Genomic DNA, 20651 nt, shown 5'->3' with positions numbered 1-20651 from the left:
GAGAGAAAGACTGAACTGGACAAAGTAGGACTATTCCCTGGGGAAGGAGCTGCCTTCAAGTTGCAGATAACAAACCTTTCCCCTGCCACGCATATCCTGCCATTGCTCTTGATGTTGGTTGCTTTGACTCACATGGGTTTTTTGCTTTTTTAATCTTTTTTTATAAACTTCCCCCCATCCTGCCCCTACCGAGGCTCCATGTGCTGGTCCCATGGAGGTGTCTCTGGCCTGGGGAGGGTGGCAGCCCTCACTGGGGCTGGAGGGCAGGTTCCCCCGGGGCACAGGAGCAAGCCAGGCTGCTGCCCATCTTCAGGGAGCTGGCAAGGAAGGGCCAACACCGCCCGCTCACCGGGCTGGGAACTGTGCTGACGCTGCCACCACCAAGCCTGCCCCTGGGGCTGCCCCTGCCTGGCCCGTCAGTACAGTCCTATACAGAATCACAGAATGGTTGGGGTTGGAAGGGACCTCTAGAGATCATCCAGTCCAACCCCCTGCCAGAGCAGGGTCACCCAGAGCAGGTGATGCAGGAACGCATCCAGGAGTGTTTGGAATGTCTCCAGAGATGGAGACTCCACCACCTCCCTGGGCAGCCTGTTCCAGTGCTCTGCCACCCTCAAAGGAAAGAAGTTCCTCCTCATGTTTAGGTGGAACTTCCTTTGTTCAAGTTTGTGCCCGTTACCTGTTGTCCTGTCACTGGGCACCACTGAAAAGAGCCTGGCCCCATCCTCCTGACACCCACCCTTTCAGTATTTATAAGTGTTGATAAGATCCCCCCTCAGTCATCTTTTTTCCAGACTAAAAAAGACCCAAGTCCCTCAGCCTTTCTTCATAAGAGAGATGTTCCAGTCCCCTAATCATCTTGGTAGCCCTTTGCTGTCCCCTCTCCAGCAGTTCCCTGTCCTTGAACCAGGGACACCAGAACTGGACACAGTACTCCAGATGCAGCCTTACCAGGGCAGAGCAGAGGGGGAGGATGACATCCCTCCACCTGCTGGCCACGCTCTTCTTCATGCAGCCCAGGATGCCATTGGCCGCCTTGGCCACAAGGGCACATTGCTGGCTCATGGTCATCCTGTTGTCCACCAGGACTCCCAGGTCTCTTTCCACAGAGCTGCAAGTCCTGAACTCAGTCCTGTCTACTTGCTTTTCTTGCAACGTCTAACACAATTTACTCTTACCAAGTTTCATTTTATCCCCACACATCTTAACCCACATTCTTAACCACCTTCTATAATGCCTCTACTGCTTACTAAGGTCCTGTAACAGTCAGATACAAAACCAGAAACTAAGATTAAAGACATCTTTTTTAAGGCTGAAGAGCAAGATTCAGCTGGCTTGATTTAAGAATAAACAAGATGAAACACTGCCTACTGCAGTCAGTTGTATGTGTGCAATACCATTCAATAATAATTGCATTTCATAGAATCACAGAATGGTTCGGGTTGGAAGGGACCTTAAAAGATCCTCTAGTTCCACCCCCCTGCCCTGGGCAGGGACACCTCCCACCAGACCAGGCTGCTCAAAGCCCCATCCAGCCTGGCCCTGAACCCCTCCAGGGATGGGGCAGCCACAGCTTCCCTGGGCAACCTGTTCCAGCATCTCACCACCCTCATAGTGAAAAATTAAGCTCTTAACTCACCAAGCCATAATACAGACTCCTTCCACAGCTAATGCGTACCTACATGTAAAAACATACCTATGGAGTGTGCTACAGGCACACCTAAAGGAAAGAGCTGTTCAAACACCACACAAAATAGATTAATAGATCAGAGTTCCTCTTAACATCTCTCCACAGAAGCAACTCTATGCTGTTTACATTCTACAAGTTTTTATTTACAATCATACATTTAAACATATTTGCCTTTTTTTAAACCTTGAAATGAGGTAGAGTTTTGCTAGTTGATGAGAGTGAAGACCTCCCCTGGCTCCAGCAGCGGAGCTACTGCAGCTCTAGCAGCTGCAAGCACATGCTGTGTGATAGGGCTGATCATAGAATCATAGAATCGCCTAGGTTGGAAGGGACCTTTCAGATCATCGAGTCCAACCATCAACCCAACTCTGACAAAAACCATCACTAAACCATATCTCTAAGCACTTTGTCTACCCAGTCTTTCACATGGGGCTCACCGAGGGTTTTGTGAAGAGCTATGGACACACACTGGCATTCAGATGCCACCCAGCCTTGGTGCTGAGCTGTAAATAATGGCACCAGCTCTCTCGGGAGCCGTGATGGCCAGCAGCACCCCCAGGGCAGGGGGCACAGGGACTCCCCAAGAGGACAGCAGAGCAGGACCTCTCAGCCAGGGCTCATCCCACTGCCCCAGCAAGGGAGTTAGGCAGGCTGGGGGACAGCCCCTGCCCAGGGTGTCAGGCAGCTGTGTAGGGACAGGATGGGACATCAGCCACAGGACAGCATGTCCAGGCAGGGCTGTGACACAGCCAGCGGCCAACATCCCAAACCACGACTAGGGCCAGGACTGATGGCCCCAGGCTGAGCTGAAATAGAGCCCCCAGACCCATGGCATCAGGGGAGGCTGCTCCGCACCGTTAAGGTGCTTATTAGTGCATTAAGGGCTCTGAAAGCTAGTTTACTAGCACAATTACTGCCACGAGCTCAGATTTAATGCATACTTTTATAAACACTTTAAAAAAATGCGTAGGTCAAAAGATGCAAATTCTGACATTATGCAAGTTTAGAGTTATACTGACGTTTTATCTTATTGTAAGAGAAGTGTTTGTCTTTTTATAACACTATAGAGAGCCACCTCTCTGAAAGACATAATCTATTCCCAATATTAAAAGGATTACAACTTTAGAACTGTATGGAACTTGACTTTTTCTACCAAATCCCTGTCATTTTCATTTGCAAAATACAGTGTCCTACGTATAGCAACATGCTTTAACTTGCTAAATATATTTCCAGCAGAGTAATTCCTTTTCCAGTTATCAGACAGTATCTTCTCTAAATGCGCTAGGTGAGAGTAAAGCATCTGCTTTTTACTGCAACTCCATCAAAATATATGAGCGTCCACGCCTGAAAAATGTAATTACTGTATTTAAAAAGGAGTAGTGTAAAAGATTTTTGTATTGCTAATTACAGTTATTGAAAATCAGGCAGGTGGAAGAAAATAGTTGTGCAAAATATACTTTACAATAAGAAATAACTGAGATACAACAGCAAATTCAAAATAATTACTTGTCTAAGTACATTTTCATCAGCACCAAATCGAGCCTTTAAGATTTGGTTTAGTTTTCATTTTAAGAGTATTTTTGATCTAGTTAATTGTTCAATATCATCAAATGTTCCGTCAAATATTTAGTATGTTAAAAATGTATCTGTACTCTTTTATTTATATGCTTTTTCCCTTGTTAGGCTGAATGCTACAAATACTTTTGAAAATAATTGTTACTCACATACAGTGTGTTTACATATTTAGGCTGTGGAAAATATCTCTTAGTGAGGGAAACTAAAAATGAAAGGAGAAGTATTAGAATAAAAGTAGAAATAAGCAAATATCTTCAAAACAAAAGCTAATATATTGATATTACACACAGACAGATTATGAGAATTTACTTACCACCAAAATGCTCGGAGTGAGCTTTTGGCTGTATTGTACACAGATAAAATGGGAAAGTACTGAAGACAGCCTCCTTCCTTCTATGCCTTGTTAAGAGTTTAAGTTTTCTCGCTGCACCTAACACAAAATGTTGCAGAAGAGCAATATTTAAAAAGGGGGAAATGGAGAGCCAGGCTCATACCAGCTGCAAAAAAAGAAGACCACGTTTACCACTCCAGTCCAAAAGAATCATTAAAATCTGTTGGGAGCTACACAAAGAGTAACTCTTTGCCGTCAAAGACCTTGCTTACTGCATTTTCCGTGACAGTGAGTTGAGATGAAAACACAATGAAGCTGATTTGCTTTGATCAGCTTTTTCAGACTACATGCTCAAGATTCGTACCAAAAAGGAAAGACAAAATCCTGGCTTCACTGGAATCAATAGTTCTGCCACTACCTTCACATACGCCAAGATTTCATTACAGCCTTTTATAAGGCTGTGACATTAAAAGATCATTTTTCATATAGAACAATCAGGTTTTGTCACAGAATATAGGTCCACATTAAAAACATTTTTAAACTGCAGCCACAACAGTTGGCAAATAGAAGTCAATTTGCCAAGATTTACCGTACTCGGCTAACTATTCAGCCTCAATCCTGAGCTGTCAAATTCACTAAAACACATTTTGCAGCCAAAAGGTAAAATACAGGTTTGTATTTTATCCTTCTTCAGACACAATCTCCACTGAAGTTTTTAATTTTTAAATTTTCTTGTTCAATTTCTTTGAGTATTTAAACTTTTGAACTGTTTTTCCCAAAATTCACACACATGATACAATTTACAGGCCTGTGAACCACATTCTTTATAACATTACTCTTTAATAACAAAGATTCAAAATATTGTAAATGGTGTGCTTTCATTATTATTTTACAAGTTCAAGTCAGGTAGGTTTTTGTTTCTTCTGGGCACTTTGGTCATGTACTGACATGTATAGTATAATGAAATAAATACTCTCGAAATACCATTACAGCATGATGCAGTCAGGTTAAATGGTCAAGACTATCTTGAGGCCATGAAACACAAGAAGAAGATTGTGTGAAATGTGCATATTTTTAACAGTTCACAGCAGACAAGATATGTGGATTATTTGCATTGAGGTGGCAAAAAAATGGGAACAGATTTCAGAAGCATCATGTCAAACTCTTCGGGACAAAAAAAATTACCATCAGAGCAGGGGAAAATTGGAAGCGTGTTCTGTCTGCTTCACCCTGCTCCCAAAACCTGGCCTCCCTGGTGGTTGAGTATTCCTTTAGCATATAGAAATATTCAGGTGGTATTTTGCCAGCTATGCTGGCTTGTGATAACTCCATCTCCAAGTCTGTCACAGGCTTGTTGGACAGCTGAAGAAGGACTAGTCAGGGCTCTGTCACATTCTAGCAAAAAGATACCATGCTAGAAGAAATTAGTTAATCCAGTTTAACAGAAATTACTCAAGGCTTCTCACTAATGTACTGAATTTTGCTAACCAATGGATGAAGTGGTCACAGTCAAGCCAGATCAGGCTGTAAGAGAGGTATCCACAGACAGAGGGGAGGGACAGATGAAAAAGAGCACCAGGAAGGAAGTTTGAAACAGTCAGGCTTGCTGCTACTTCTGCCCGTTGGGAAGTGACAGTGAGGGCTCTTGCTGACACAAGAGGTCATGCTACATCACAGCAACTGGCATCTCGAAGCCCCAATTCTTCATTCAGAGTCCCTTCAAAATGGCCTTGCAACCTCATGTAGCTCTGAAGCTGTCTCCACCTACGCAAAGGGGTGTAATATCACTTTGGTTTCCCTTCTTAATAGTGCTTAAGCACACTTGCTTGCAGAAAGAGTGTATCTTTCGTCATGATATCTCTCCTCCTGGTTCTAAAATGATGAGGAATTTTCTTTAATTGAGTACAGACTATTTAGCTGTGGTTTTAAAGAGCTCTCATATACCCCTTTATTCTTTGAAAAAAAATGTTAGGCCTAATTTCTCAGGTTGAAATACTGAGATCAGACAGCTGAGAACTCAAACAGTGATGGAAAAAATCCAAAGACCTGGATATGCAGCAAAATTTGTGACTTCAGCTTCAGTTGGTGCAATAGTAACATAGCCTTTATATTGATTTCAATCTTTGACTCCTGCAAAGATTACCAATATCTTAATGCCAGCTACTCTCATGTTGGGAGCATACATGAGCCAGAGTAGCTGGGCACAACTTAGGTCAACTAAGTATGCAAGTCTGTAGTGTCAACTCCCAGAGAAGTCAAAGATACTTAAAAATGTTTAAATAGTAGGTGAACAGAAATGTAATTAATTGTGTGCTGAAGCATCCAATGGCTAGATTCCTTAATAAAACATGAAACATATTTATTTCTTAAAAAAAAAAAATTGAATTCAATTCTAGCCGTAAATTTCTAACATTTAAATGACAGCATGAACGTCCCTAATCATAGCTTCTAGGACACTTATTCTACTTAAAGAATACATACAGTGTAATGACATTAAAATGTTAAATAAGCACTTGGTGAAGTTTGTAGTAAATGAGGCAAGAAAGCTTGTTGTTAATTTTTATTTTTAAGCGTTACCTGCATCAATGCATACATATTTTACATTGGTATCATTTAGGTTTTGATAAACTGTCACCATAAGAACTGTGCAGGTATTGAGAACAACTCAACTTCAGAAGACTGCAAGTCTAGAAGTGTATACTGTATGGTATGTCACATACCTGGAATTCTGGACAGAATAATACCATGCATCCCATGCAAAGAGCTATAAAAATGTGGAGGCCCCACTAAGCTTTTAAAGCTGCACCTGGCCAAAAAAAAAAAGGAGAAATTTGTCCTGGGGGTAAACATCATTCATTAATAAAAGGTAATATCCTGAAGCCAAGAACTTGCTACCAAACATACAAGCAGAATAGTTATACTTAATTAAGAAATTATTTGCCAGCTATGTTTTAAGGTAGGAATTAGCAGTGAAAATGAAAGAATGACAATGTTTTGCTTATGGGACGCCCACAATCCTAACCATAGTTTACATGCTTTTTCTTGTTAGAATTAGATTTTTTTCTCAGCAAGATTTAGGGGCTATGTGAGATTTATTATATCTATTTCAGTTAAACACCATATTATTTGTGTTCCCTAGAGGGCAAAAAATTGCCTTTTCATTCCTTGCCTTAATCAAAATCTAAGTTTGTCAGTGTAAGCATGAAAAAATAAAAGTGGCTGAAGAGAAATAAGCATCAATTCTTTACAGCCTTGAAAGAAGATTTTTTCTTAGCTGTAACTGTAGCGCAAATAGCTGTATCTGAGCTAGTTTCAGCTTAGGTAAGGATGAGCAGCCATACAATACATAGATTTGCACTTCAGCTGTCCTAGTTCACCAATTTAGCACTAATCACTGGTAAAGATGGAAAATAGAAAACAGGGTTAGAACCATAGCAAATGGCATCAGCATCCAGCTATGTTGTCCTACCAGCCCCTCCAGCCTCTTTAATTTGGAGCCAAAGCTACATCCTTTCCCCAAAGTCCCCTCAGCCTCCTTGTCTGTGACTGTCATAAGGGGACTGAGCTGGTGGACATTTAAGATGGAAAGAACAGCAGTTAGCATTGGCTCCTCTTTGTGTGCATGTAGGTGGAAAATGATGGGTCCACAGGAAAAAAAAAATTAAAAAAGGTATGTATTTCTGTGGAAAAAGAGCTACTTGTTTAATATGTTCATTTGTAATGCAAAAGCTTTCTGAGGATACTTGAATTAGGTGACAAGCTGCAATCACTGGTAGAAGACCCTTCAGGATCCACAGCCACCTAGTCTAGGTTTCAAGGGCATCATACTGTGTGTCAGGGCTTGTTCTCTATTACAGTCTTTGAAAGGGTAGGTGTGACAGACAAGCCTGCAGAAACTGTATGGCTTTTGGACTGGTCTATATTTTTTTACCTCCTCATGCTGGGCAATCTCACCAGCAACTGAAATGTCAGTTGGCCCTGTCCGTGGGACAGTAAATACCTTTCTACTACAGCGGTAATAGGAATTCTTCTTTATAAGGACACCCATTTAGGTCTGAAAGGGATCCTACAGACACGGACGGCTATGATGATGTTGAAAGTTCGATGAAAAGGGTACTAGGCCAAGAGTTAGCAAGGCTCATGGACAGGGCTTTAAACTAGAAATGAAGGGGGAAGGGGATAAAACCAGGCCCACTAGTAATGAGCCTAGGGATAAAGGGCCAATGATGGGGGTGAAATCCGTAGCCCAGCTCAAGTGCATCTACACGAATGCACGTAGCATGGGCAACAAACGGGATGAGCTGGAAGCCATTGTGCAGCAGGACAACTATGATGTAGTTGCCATCACGGAAATGTGGTGGGATGACTGTCATGACTGGAATGCTGTGTTGAATGGCTATAAGCTCTTCAGAAGGGATAGGCAAGGAAGGAGAGGCGGGGGTGTGGCTCTGTACATTAGGGAATGTTTTGATTGTATAGAGCTAGATTTCAGTGATGATAAAGTCGAGTGTTTATGGGTAAGGATGAAGGGGAAGGCAAATAAGGGAGATCTTGTGCTGGGAGTATGCTATAGACCACCCAACCAGGATGAGGAGACAGATAAAGTATTCTATAAGCGGCTGGCTAAAGTCTCGCAATCGCCAGCCCTTGTTCTGGTTGGGGACTTCAACCTGCTGGATATCTGCTGGAAATATAACACAGCAGAGAGCAGGCAGGCTAGGAGGTTCCTCGAGTGCATGGAAGATAACTTCCTGACACAACTGGTAGGTGAGCCTACCAGGGGAGGTGCCTCGCTAGACCTACTGTTCACAAACAGTGAAGGACTAGTGGGAGGTGTGGTGGTTGAAGGTCATCTTGGGTTTAGTGATCATGAAATGGTCAAGTTTTCAATACGTAGCGATGTAAGGAGGGGGGTTAGCAAAACCTCCACCTTGGACTTCCAGAGGGTGTACTTTGGCTTGTTCAGAACACTGGTTAAGAGAGTCCCTGGGGAGATAGTCCTGAAGGGCAAAGGGGTCCAGGAAGGCTGGACACTCTTCAAGAAGGAAATCTTAAAGGCCGAGGAGCAGGCTGTCCCCAAGTGTCGCAAGTCTAAAGGGCAGGGAAAATGGCCAGCCTGGATGAATAAGGAACTTTTGATGGGACTTAGGAATAAAAGGAGGGTTTACCACCTTTAGAAGAGGGGACAGGCAACTCAGGAGGAGTACAGAGATCTCATTAGGTTATACAGAGAGAAAATGAGGAAGGTAAAAGCCCAGCTGGAGCTCAACTTGGCCACTAACAAAAAAATTTTTTATAAATACATCAATAAAAAGAGCCAGGGAGAATCTCCATCCCTTACTGGATGCCGGGGGGAAAGTTGCAACCAAGGACAAGGAGAAGGCTGAGATACTTAATGCCGCCTTTGCCTCCATCTTCGATAGTCAGACCAGCTATCCCCAGGGTGTTCAGCCTCCTGAGCTGGAAGATGAAGAGCAGAACAACCCACCCATAATCCAGGAGGAAGTAGTCAATGATCTGCTTCTACACCTAGACACACATAAGTCTATGGGGCCGGACGGGATTCACCCAAGAGTACTCAGGGAGCTGGCGGGAGAGCTCACCAAGCCTCTCTCCATCATTTATCAACAATCTTCGTCAACAGGGGAGGTACCAGATGACTGGAGGGTGGCTAATGTGACGCCCATCTACAAGAAGGGTCGGAAGGAGGATCCGGGGGACTACAGGCCTGTCAGCCTGACCTTGATACCAGGAAAGATCATGGAGAGGATCATCTTGAGTGAGCTCTCACAGCAAGTGCAGGGCAGCCAAGGGATCAGGGCCAGCCAGCATGGGTTTAGGAAAGGGATGTCCTCCTTAACCAACCTGATCTCTTTCTATGACCATGTGACCCGCCTTCTGGATGCGGGGAAGGCTGTGGACTTTGTCTATCTGGACTTTGGTAAGGCCTTTGACACCATCTCCCACAGCATTCTCCTGGAGAAGCTGGTGAATCATGGCATAGACAAGTGTACTCTTTCCTGGGTTAAAAACTGGCTGGATGGCCATGCCCAGAGAGTTGTGATTAATGGGGTGAAGTCCTCTTGGCAGCCGGTCACCAGTGGTGTCCCTTAGGGCTCAGTTTTGGGGCCAGTTTTGTTTAATACCTTTATCAATGATCTGGATGAGGGGATTGAGTGCACCCTCAGTAAGTTTGCAGATGACACCAAACTAGGTGGGAGTGTTGATCTGCTTGAGGGTAGGAAGGCTCTACAGAGGGACCTGGACAGGCTGGATCGATGGGCCAAGGCCAACTGTATGAGGTTTAATAAGGCCAAATGCTGGGTCCTGCATTTCAGTCACAACAACCCCAAGCAACGCTACAGGTTGGGGAAGAGTGGCTGGAAAGCTGCCCAGCAGAAAAGGACCTGGGGGTGCTGGTGGACGGCCAGCTTAACATGAGCCAGCAGTGTGCCCAGGTGGCCAAGAAGGCCAACAGCATTCTGGCTTGTATCAGGAACAGCGTGGCCAGCAGGAGTAGGGAAGTGATGGTGCCTCTGTACTCAGCACTGGTGAGGCCTCACCTCGAGTACTGTTTTCAGTTCTGGGCCCCGCTGTACAAGAGGGACATTGAAGTGCTGGAGCGTGTCCAGAGGAGAGCTACCAGGCTGGTGAGGGGTCTGGAGACCAAGTCATATGAGGAGAGGCTGAGGGAGCTGGGGATGTTTAGCTTGGAGAAGAGGAGGCTGAGGGGAGACCTCATTGCCCTCTACAATTACCTGAAAGGAGGTTGGAGAGAGGTGGGTGTTGGCCTCTTCTCCCAAGTGAATAATGACAGGACCAGAGGAAATGGTCTGAAGTTGCGGCAGGGGAGGTTTAGATTAAATATTAGGAGGAATTACTTTACTGAAAGAGTGGTCAGGCACTGGAACAGCCTGCCCAGGGAGGTGGTTGAGTCACCATCCCTAGAGGTGTTTAAGAAACATCTAGATTTGGCACTTCAGGGCATGCTCTAGTGACAGAGATTGTAGGGGGTTTTTTTTTGTGTGTGTATGGTTAGACTTGATGATCTCAATGGTCCTTTCCAACCATGAAGATTCTATGATTATAAGCCCAGTACCAAAAGGTGCCTTGCCAAAGCATGACAGATGTGCAGAAGTAGGGGAGTGAAAGGTGTGTGGTAGTGACGGGAGAAGAGAGTGAACACAACTGGGCTGGTGTGTGGGGAAGTGTGTTGTGGTGAGAACAGTCCTATTCATACATGTGCAAGCACAGATGAGGATTTAGGTGTGGAAATGGCTGTTGGGGACTAAATCTAACATGCATGTGCATAGCCTGGGGAGGAGGAGAGGAGTGGGCGGGTGCTGAGAAGGGAGAGCCAGGATTGCCGTTCTTCCCATCTCCCCTTGCCTCTGTCTGCTGGCCCCTCCTGACACATGACACCGATTCTTACAGGAGCTTGCAGCCCAATTCTCCCTCCTTTCCCCACAGAGCATCCAGCACAGGGAGGACAACGCAGCTGACAGCGAGCCTAGGGCAGCATCCCACATCTCTGCAAAGCCTCTGCTTAGGAGCATCAAGGTAAGGACCCCCTGTTCTCTCTGTGTCTGTGGACACCAGAATTCCTGCCCTAAACTAGCAGGAGTTGAGAAACCCTGCAGACATGGCTGTGTTAGGGACTTCTGTGAGATGCTCAGTCCTGGCAGGTTCATTCTCGCCACTGAGCTGCCCTTTAGCTATGCATGGTGCCTACCTGGGGAGAGCTTGCAGGGAGATGACAACGAAACCGAAGTGGGGCAGGACACATTTGTCAGTCCCTGAGCAGCCTGTGAGCTTTCAGGGGTGCCTGTGAGCCCAGGACAAACAGCTCCAGTCCCTGCGGAAGGAAAAAATCTTATCAATCAGCATCCGTTGAGCCTGGGCTTAGCACTATGGGCCTTCGTGTCCCCAGGGTTGCACAGCATGTACGTTCACGCCTGGACAGGCTATGGCTGTTTCTCTGCAGGACTGCTGAGGACAGGGGGGCTGTGATAGCAAGGAGAAGTATGCACCACCCTCCGTTCTTAAGTAAAGAGAACAGGGAAAACTCAGGTCTGCCTCCATACCTCCTTCTCTCCATGCCAGCTCTGGAAAAAGCAGGTTTAAAAAAAATACCCCTGCGAATTACGCTTGGGATTCACGCTGCATTGACATGGGTATAGCCAAGGTTAAGGTTTCTGAGAAGTGCTGGTTGTACAAACACTACCAGGCAGTGAGAGAGAACTGAAATATATTTGTAAAATGTCTGTCTCAAGTTTGTCACGTGCTAGAACTATATGCACTATGCTTCCAAATCACTCTGGTATGTCTCTGTTTATTGTTTATTATTTATTATATGCTTTGGGGAAGATCTTACACACAAAAAAATTAAAATCAGCTCGCTTTTAGGGACTATATTTTAAAATACAACCTGCTAAGCAACCTGTTGAAGCAAAATTGAATGTTTTATTGTCCTTTTACTGCTGTACTTCTGTATTATTATTTGTGTCGTTTAGGAAACAGAAAACAAAAAAATGATGTTATTCAGATTCTGGTGGCTTTTGTGGATACTTGAACACCATGAGTTTTTAGCAGAAAATCCCAGGGAACAAAAAAGATATGGATTGAGAAGACCAAAACCTAAACACAGTCTGTCAAATGCTGTAGAAAAATATCCCAGCCCAAGTGATCAAGGTGAATATTGTCATTTTAAAATCAGTGTGGGTTTTTTTCCCTGATTCATTTATTTGGATTCTAGACTACATGGCTAACTTGCTGTCTAAGATATTGTTTATAATCAGCCAGGCTTGCCTCATCCTAGATTTTCACATGCCTTATTTTTGCACTTTTATCTTTTTACTCCCATCTTTTCCCTCCCCTTTTGTGTATTTCAGAAAAGGAGATTACTTCTGGTCTTTTTTATGATATAGCTGATAGCCTGTTACTGTCACTACAAGAATAATAGCCCGTATAACAGTATTTTTATAGAAGTAACATCATCAGTAGTTCAGAAAATTAGTACTCTGCAGATCCTGCTTTTGGAAAATTTAATGTCACTGAATGTGAGTGTCAGTACTAGGGACAAAATCTAGTTCTGTCAAATCACATTCCAGTGTCTTATTCGGTAAGACTCATTTTTCCTGTAGATGACTTCCACTTTCCCATTCCTCATCCTGGTAGGACAGTCAGTGAAATACCAGGCAACAGGACAGAATGAATGTATAAAAACACAACAACATTCCTCATTTCATACCACATGACATCACCTCACCTTCAGTTTCTTATTCTGTGGGGCATCTCTTCTGGAGCAAATTCCTCAGCCTCTATGTGCTTTATCTTCATGAGGGTCTCACACTCGCGATCACAGATGTTTTCAAAAATTTCCATAATTGCACTCCCACTTTTGAAGCCTAAAATACACCTAAGGGTTAAGGGTAGAATGAGATTTACTATAAAATCACTCCACTCACCTACCTACCTATTTATTCTAGATGAAGACTGCATTCTGGAAATTGCTTTTTTACTGGACAGCTCTGAAAGTGCTAAGGACTATAATCATCAACAGCAGAAAAAATTTGTACTGGAAACAGTAGACAGAATGAAAAGTCTGCAGGTTAGTTCTGGACGTCCCCTTAGCTGGAGAATGGCCTTACTTCAGTACAGCAGCACTGTTTTCATAGAGCAAAGATTCCATGACTGGAAAGGTCCTGAAGCATTCAAATCCCACATTGCTCCTATCACCTACATAGGTCATGGTACCTACACGACTTATGCTATAACTAACCTTACACAACTCTACATGACTGAAGGGACTCCGGGTAGCGTGAAAGTAGCCGTGCTCTTCACTGATGGAGTGGACCACCCAAGAAACCCTGATATTTTCGCAGCTACAGCTGATGCTAAACACCAAGGAATTGTATTTTTCACAATGGGAATGACCAGAGTGGCTGAGGAGGTTAGCAATGCTGCCAAGCTCCGGCTCCTGGCCAGCGTCCCAGCATCCAGGTTCGTTTTCAACCTTCAGGAGAAAGAAACTGTGGAGAAGGTTCTCAAAGAACTGGTATGTATGAGAAAGAATTTGAAATAGTTATAGGAACATACGTAAAAAATGGTCTTATTTCCAATAGTTTGAATGCTTATGCTATCGCAGAAACCTCTATTTTTTACATGTTAAAGCGAGCCACTTATTAATAAGACCACTGTGCCAAAGTCCAGGTTTCCTTTCTCTCCCCACCATTCAGATCTTGCCAGCCAAAATATCTGAAGTTGGAAACTGAATTAGACGTAAAGAGACCTGTTGTGAAGCTATTTTTATCTCTGTTTTTCCTCCTAAGAAAGATATTTTAAACTTCCTTTCTTAAAAAAAAAAAAAACCAACCAACCATTTTTTGACATTTCTTCTGTAGCAAGTAGGAATGTGACATTGCCTTTTGTACCAAAAAAGATGCAGCTCTTGCAGAAGTGAAAATAAATTTGTAGACCTTAATGGAGATATGTCAATTTAGATAAAATTTGAACTTGGCCATAGACATCTTTAAACTTCCATGAAAAACCTACCACATAATCAAGAGGAAATCTGTAAATTGCACTTGGAGTTTTGCTTGGATGCCTCTTTTCTGCATGTAAAATTAATTTACAAAAACCATTCCCTGCCAAGCATGGAGAATAGAGCCATCCTCTAGCCTATAGATCTGGTGACGCAGGCTGTAGATGAAGTCCTGATCTAAGCATGCACAGAGATACAGAATAGGAATATGAGTAACAACCAGGAGAATTCTGCAGTGAAAGTGACACTTAAGTGATCTCATACAGGCCTAGAGCGTGTACATAAACTGGCCATCCTGTCTGTCTGTCTGTCCTTCCCTTCTACAGCCTGCCACTCTGCATTGGTTTCCCTGCATATCCCCCTTCCATCTTCTCTGGTATTACCATTGCTTTCTGCATCACAGCAACCACCTCTCAAGGGACTAAACACACTTTATTTTACTGTTCCAAACAGCCAGCCATCCTCAGGTGCCTTCTTTGGAGAGCACGGCTGCTGTCTGGCTTCGGCATAATTATATTTGCATACATGTGAATTTTGCAGATACGTATTGCATTGCTGCTCATCAACACATTTAATATCCTCTCAAGAGACTACATCAGTGGTGAAAAGTGGGAGGAATGCATTGTATGTGGGTGTTTCAGCTACAGAGATTTTCTAAAAAAGAACAGAGCTAATTCGATGATGATAATTTCATGTGAGCACTGTCAAAGTCAAATATTTTCTAAGGTGTTCTTACTGTTCTCATTTTGTGTGTGCCTAACGGTATGCATAGAAGAGCTTCTGATTTTCTCAAGTGTAGAGTGCGTATCATTCACTCCTACTAGAGAGCTGCTGCTATCAGCACTTTGGAAACTGTGTGGTTTCTGGCTGCATTGCTCTCATACACCTAGCTAACTGCTGGTTTCGGTCTGTTTACCATTGTAATTTTAGCAAATTACGGCTGGACAAGGAGAGTCAGTGATTTGTGCAGTCAACAATCTATAATAGGAATTGAAAGTATTTAAGTCATTTTTTTAGAATAGAGAGATTGCTAGGATGTTTCTAATAAAGCTTAATTAATAGTAGTTGATATGTTAATTGCATAATTTAATTAACTATCTGCTGAAGCCATTTATTTTAACATATTTCAATGTCTTTCCTGTGGAGCTGGATTACGACTGTAAGTTTCTAATCTTGTTTTGAATATCTGTTTTTACAGAAAGATCTGTCTGAGGAAGAAGTAAGTTGTTTGGTTTTTTTCCTGTACAGAACTACTGCTTAATATAGACATTTACAATTATATGGAAACATAATTCAAGAAAACTGATAGCTCAGTAAATTGGTTAAATATTGAGTCTAATGGGTTTGCCTTCAAGTAAAACATGCTTTTGTATTTGCAGGACAGAGCTCTAGTTTGCTATTCTAATGTCATTTACCCTCCCTCCTTATTTTGAAAGTTCAAAGACCAATGTGTGAATATTCAGGTTAGCAAGAATTTGCTGATACGTCCCGGTACATCAGCCAACAGACTCAGTGGATAAGAAAACATGACACAGAGCTGAATGTGGTGCAGTTCTAGCCCTTAATGCTCTTCCTGTGTAAGAGAGTTTAAAAAAAAAGGGAAGGAACTCAACCAAAGCTTCACCGTTGCACTTTCCCAGTTTGTCCATACTGTGTCACCCTGACTGCGGGCTGTGGCAGGTCTGGCTGCCATTTTGAGGGGAATAAAGTTACCTTTCCTTTTAAAGATGTTATTCCTACTTAAGGTACAGTTACCTCAGGCAAAGATTGTTCTGATGAGCAGCTCAAGGAAACTGCTAAATATTATGAGTGTTTGCCAAGGTTGAGTAAAATGCCAAAGCATTTTATTTTTCACTGATTTCCACTAGCATCTTGGTTTTTCTCTGTCAAAATAAACCCTGAAGTAGTAAGACAGTCAATGTTATCCTTGGACAACATATTGTTACTTACTAATTGGGATATCCAGATGAGAATGATATTTAAACCTGTCACTTCTAGACATCTCTGAGCTGAGTGGAGGTTTAATAAATAATAAAACCAAAAATAAAAACAACATTGCCTATTCCTCCTCCAAAAATAATGCCAGTATCTGTAATAATTCTGTATTATGGAATGGTTTTAAAGTTTCAAAAAGATCCTAAAAATCGCATAACTACATACCATAATGATGTCTGACTGGGACACATGACAGTAGAGATGACAGAATTATAAGAAAGACTAGAAACTATTACAATGAATTGCATTAACTACGTAAAAGTATACATCCATAACGTGTTTGGTTTATAGATCTAGCTAGAGCTAAACTATGATCTATCCTACATATAATCAAGTAAAGTGGAAAGAAGACGTAAGATGTTTTCTTGGCTATCTCTACAGTGACTAGTAATAAAAACAAACCTACAACCATAGACACAGCATCCCAATAAACCAACCTTGTGAAGAGTTTGGAGGTAAAGCCGTTATTGAGATAATTGAAATTTCAAGAGTAGGAATGATAGGGATTTTTGGATGGAGTGTAGGAGACCACATTCCCGATGAGTGGTAAACTGACAGTTAAAAGATCTCTGTAAAACATGTACATATAACTGGCTGCTGGTCATTACTGGTGTACTCAGACTAGCCATACAGTAACTTAAAAGCAACGTTCATGTGTTTTCCATGTCTTCTATTGAAATGTGCTGATTTGGACTATTTTCATTCAAAGTGTCCCCAGGCTGCCACGTGTAACTGTGAGAAGGGGGAAAGAGGCCTTCCTGGCCCTGCTGTAAGTACCTATCATTGCTCGAATAACTGATATACAGTATAAGTGAAGATTTATTTCATTGTTCGTATTTTTTTAGGAAATTATTTGAACCCAAATCCTGAGACAACAATAGTTCGAGGTTCAATACATAGTCCTCCATAGTTACATTGCATAGAAATGTCACACCAGCAGGAAATGCACAGAGAGACCTGAGAATGCCATGAGACGTCCCCTCTGAAAAATGAACAGTGGGATTTGTTGAGGCTTTCCTTTTAGCCACAACAATTTAAAAGGCAGGAAAGAGCAACTTTCCTGTATAGAGCAATAATTTACCTGTTAACAATCAGACAAGCAGACCAGGTGGATCTAACAAGCTCAAGATCAAACATTAATATTGGAAAAGCTCTCTGAAAGCAACAGAGAGAGGCAAGAGGCTGAAACATTAGCAACAACTGAGACAAGAGACTTGTAAAATAGACTGGACTTCTTTCAGAATACTCTTACAACTAGAACCCTTAAGTAAATCTAGGGGATTGCTTCATACAAGGTTTGGTGACCTAAACTGCAGGGTTTAAGTTTTAAAAAGCACTCTGGGAGTTGAATGGTCTGATATTATACCCCTAACATTGAACTAAAGCACCATAGTACCTTATAGCCCTTGCTCATGGTGAAGGGGCTGTATCAGAGTTTGAAACAGAACCCTAGGGATCTGCCCATCCTCATCCTTTTGACCTGAACATCCTGTACGTATATAAACAGAAATACACACCAGTTTTATCCTGCACAGTACTGCACACTTTAATTGAAAATGTAGCCTCTTGTGTGCAAACAGAAGTTTAGTTTGGGTTATTATTGAATGCCTTTACCTGGAGAGCGCAAGTACCTCTTAAACAAAAGCATACACCACAAAGCATTCAAAAAAACCCAAAACAACCACTTGACAAGCTGGGGAGTTATAAAAACATCCGATCACCTCTCTTCTTCAGAGGAGACCTCAACAGGTTTTGTTTACAACAAAGACAAAAGAGAAAAAAGGCTGCCTATCGAGTTGGTCCTGCTGCTCCCAAAAATTTAATTTCAAGGTTATGGTAAACGCAAACTTTTTTTAAAACAAATCTATAGGAAGCAAATATCCTAAATACATTTAAAAAAAAATCACCAAAACAAAACACAAACCCCAAAAAACCCCACAAAAGTGTATATTTTATAAAATAAAATTACTTGACTAACATATATTATAAGAATTTTATTTTCTTGTTTTCAGGGTAAAAAGGGTCGCACTGGGGACGATGGAGCTCCAGGCCTGAAAGGAGCAAAGGTGATGTGATTTTTCAGATTTAGAAGACAGATTTGGTACTTCATTAATATGGAAAGACTATTCGAATAGTACCCATGTACTTTCCACCTGGAAATTTCTTAAACTTCATCTACACCCTTTTGCTGTAGTAAAGACTAATATTCTTTACAAATTAAAATCTTATATCTAACATAAAAAAACATGAAGAGTATAAAAAGAAAGAGCTGGTATGCTTCCTGTATTGCATTGGGATATCTACTCAGATAATAAGGACAATACTATCTTATCCTGATTTCACTGATCTTGATATTGGATTATTTATAGGGGGAGCCAGGTCTTAATGGAATCCCAGGACGAGATGGAATAGAGGTAAAAAAAGATTTTTTTCCCCTTCTTCTCCAGTAAGCAGTGTTCCTTCAAGGCAAAACACCACCTTTTTTTTTTTCCCCAATTATAATAGCAACTTTAAATTCTGGTTTACCAGCTAATGATTCATTAACACTAAAATCGGAAAACATTACCATTGCTTAAACAAAGGGATTAATTCCTTCTTATAAGAGTGATGTAGAAAATACTCTCTAATAATACATAGGCCCTCCTAAAAAGCATGAAAAGCTCTGCTATGATAATCTAAGAACATTGCAGAAATTGACACTCTGCATCTTTATGGGTCAGTTTAAATTCATTTGGCAAATAAAAGATCCAGTATGTAATAGCAATGAAAAAGATGAATGAAATACATATAGGACAACTGTAGGACCAGCCTCTTAGTGCCTAACTCTGAATTCATTCACGTATGAATCACTCTACTTTATTTTTTCTTATTTATTCATTATTTCTTATTTATTCCTTTTTAATTAGTGACTTTTTTCTGGCTTTCTTATTTTACTATGTTTCTTACTAAGATGGAAATACGAACTCTAGTTGATCTGCTTTTACATCATCAAAATCACAGTCTAAAATGACACTTCCATAAGATTTCTTCACACATAACAACAGCATCTATCATGACAGGATTTAGAGTCATACTACCACGTTTATCAGACATCACCTTTTCTACTTAATTGTTCATTATAACCTGAAATGCGGCTTTTCTAGAGAGTTGAACGTCAATAGTGTCAATATGCACATTCTTACATTTGCGTTATATATCCTCACAACCTGCTTTGCTTTTTTATTTTCCCAGGGGAAATCTGGATATAAAGGAGAGAAGGTACTACTTTTAGTCAGAACTTCTGCTTACATACAGATATTTGATGTTATTATTATTTATTATGTATAGTGCCATATTTCTTATAAATACTAGTAATGAACAACAACATCATCTTACCAGCTGCTGCACAAGCTCTAATAGATGTGCCCCTTCTCCAATGAACTTGCAGCGCAATTGCTATAATATGTCATGAACAGAATAACATTTAGGTTTGCAACTAAAGCATCCAAAGAATAAGGATGATATGCTCAATATACCTCATAAATATTTATTCCTGCTCCTTTCCAGGGTGAAAGAGGTGAATGTGGAATCCCAGGGATAAAAGGAGACAGAGTAAGTAGGCACAAAGTTGTTAGGCTTTCAAGAAACACAGTTAAAATACAGAAAAAACTACAACTCCCTGAGAAACAACCATGATGATAGATTTAAGGCAAATATTAATTCTAAGTCTGAGGGAAATTAACAACTGTCAGTTTTAAAAAATTAAGTGAGCAAGGATACTATTTTCAGTAACTTTCTCAGCTCCTTCTATATTTTCACGCAATTCCTTTTAAGGCCCAAGCCTAAACCTGTTTATAACAATGGGAAAACTCGACTTTAACAGAAGCAAAAGGTTTGAAGTAGTAAGCAAAGGGAACGAGAGGTGAAGATGAAATCATGGTTCCTAATGCCAGTCTTCAAGATTTGGTGTACAATTGCTGTCAATATTTTAAATGAAACAGAGTTTAATCCTGCATTACTAGTCCTTGATAAGTAACTCTGTTCATTCTTACTCTGTATTCTGATTACCACTGTCCATTTTAAAAATATTTATTCAATACCTGCTGGCTGCTGAGCTTCTCTTGATTTTCTTTTTTATTTTAATGTAAAGATACCTAAATAAGATACATTAGTAAAAAGTTATCTAAAAGTGGTTTTGACCAAATCTAAATACTCATAAATGTATCTTTTTTTCCACTTGCCTTGCAGGGTCCTGAAGGTCCAGTAGGCCCCAGAGGAACAAGAGGGCTACAGGTAAAAAAAAAAAAAAAAAAAAAAGAAAAGAAAAGAAAAGAAAAAAACTTAGAAAAACAACAATACCTGGTTCCCTGGTATTCAAAGCTGTGAAAAAATCATGGAATCTTTGAGTCACTGAGTTCAAGACATAAAAAATCTATCTTCTGAAACAGCAAAATTAACAAGAATTTGGAGGAGCAGTCTAGACAAATAAATCATCCTTATAATGCATTCAGTCTCAAAGACGACAGCAAATATAGTTC

General features: G+C 41.4%; 1 protein-coding gene across 1 annotated transcript in view; it reads left to right on the top strand.

Moving 5' to 3' along the window:
- The first annotated feature begins 12130 nt into the window (after window positions 1–12130).
- Window positions 12131–20651, top strand: part of LOC141745969 (uncharacterized) — a 34050-nt gene continuing 25529 nt past the window's right edge. The window contains exons 1-9 of the mRNA XM_074593517.1: window positions 12131–12287; window positions 13085–13653; window positions 15338–15358; window positions 16844–16903; window positions 18147–18200; window positions 18504–18548; window positions 19366–19392; window positions 19681–19725; window positions 20362–20406. Coding sequence (XP_074449618.1) covers window positions 12131–12287; window positions 13085–13653; window positions 15338–15358; window positions 16844–16903; window positions 18147–18200; window positions 18504–18548; window positions 19366–19392; window positions 19681–19725; window positions 20362–20406 — 1023 coding nt within the window. The remainder of the gene's footprint in view (window positions 12288–13084; window positions 13654–15337; window positions 15359–16843; window positions 16904–18146; window positions 18201–18503; window positions 18549–19365; window positions 19393–19680; window positions 19726–20361; window positions 20407–20651) is intronic.

This window comes from Larus michahellis, chromosome 7 (genome assembly GCF_964199755.1).
Source record: "Larus michahellis chromosome 7, bLarMic1.1, whole genome shotgun sequence".
NCBI lineage: Eukaryota > Metazoa > Chordata > Aves > Charadriiformes > Laridae > Larus > Larus michahellis.
This window is presented reverse-complemented; position numbering and strand designations above follow the sequence as displayed.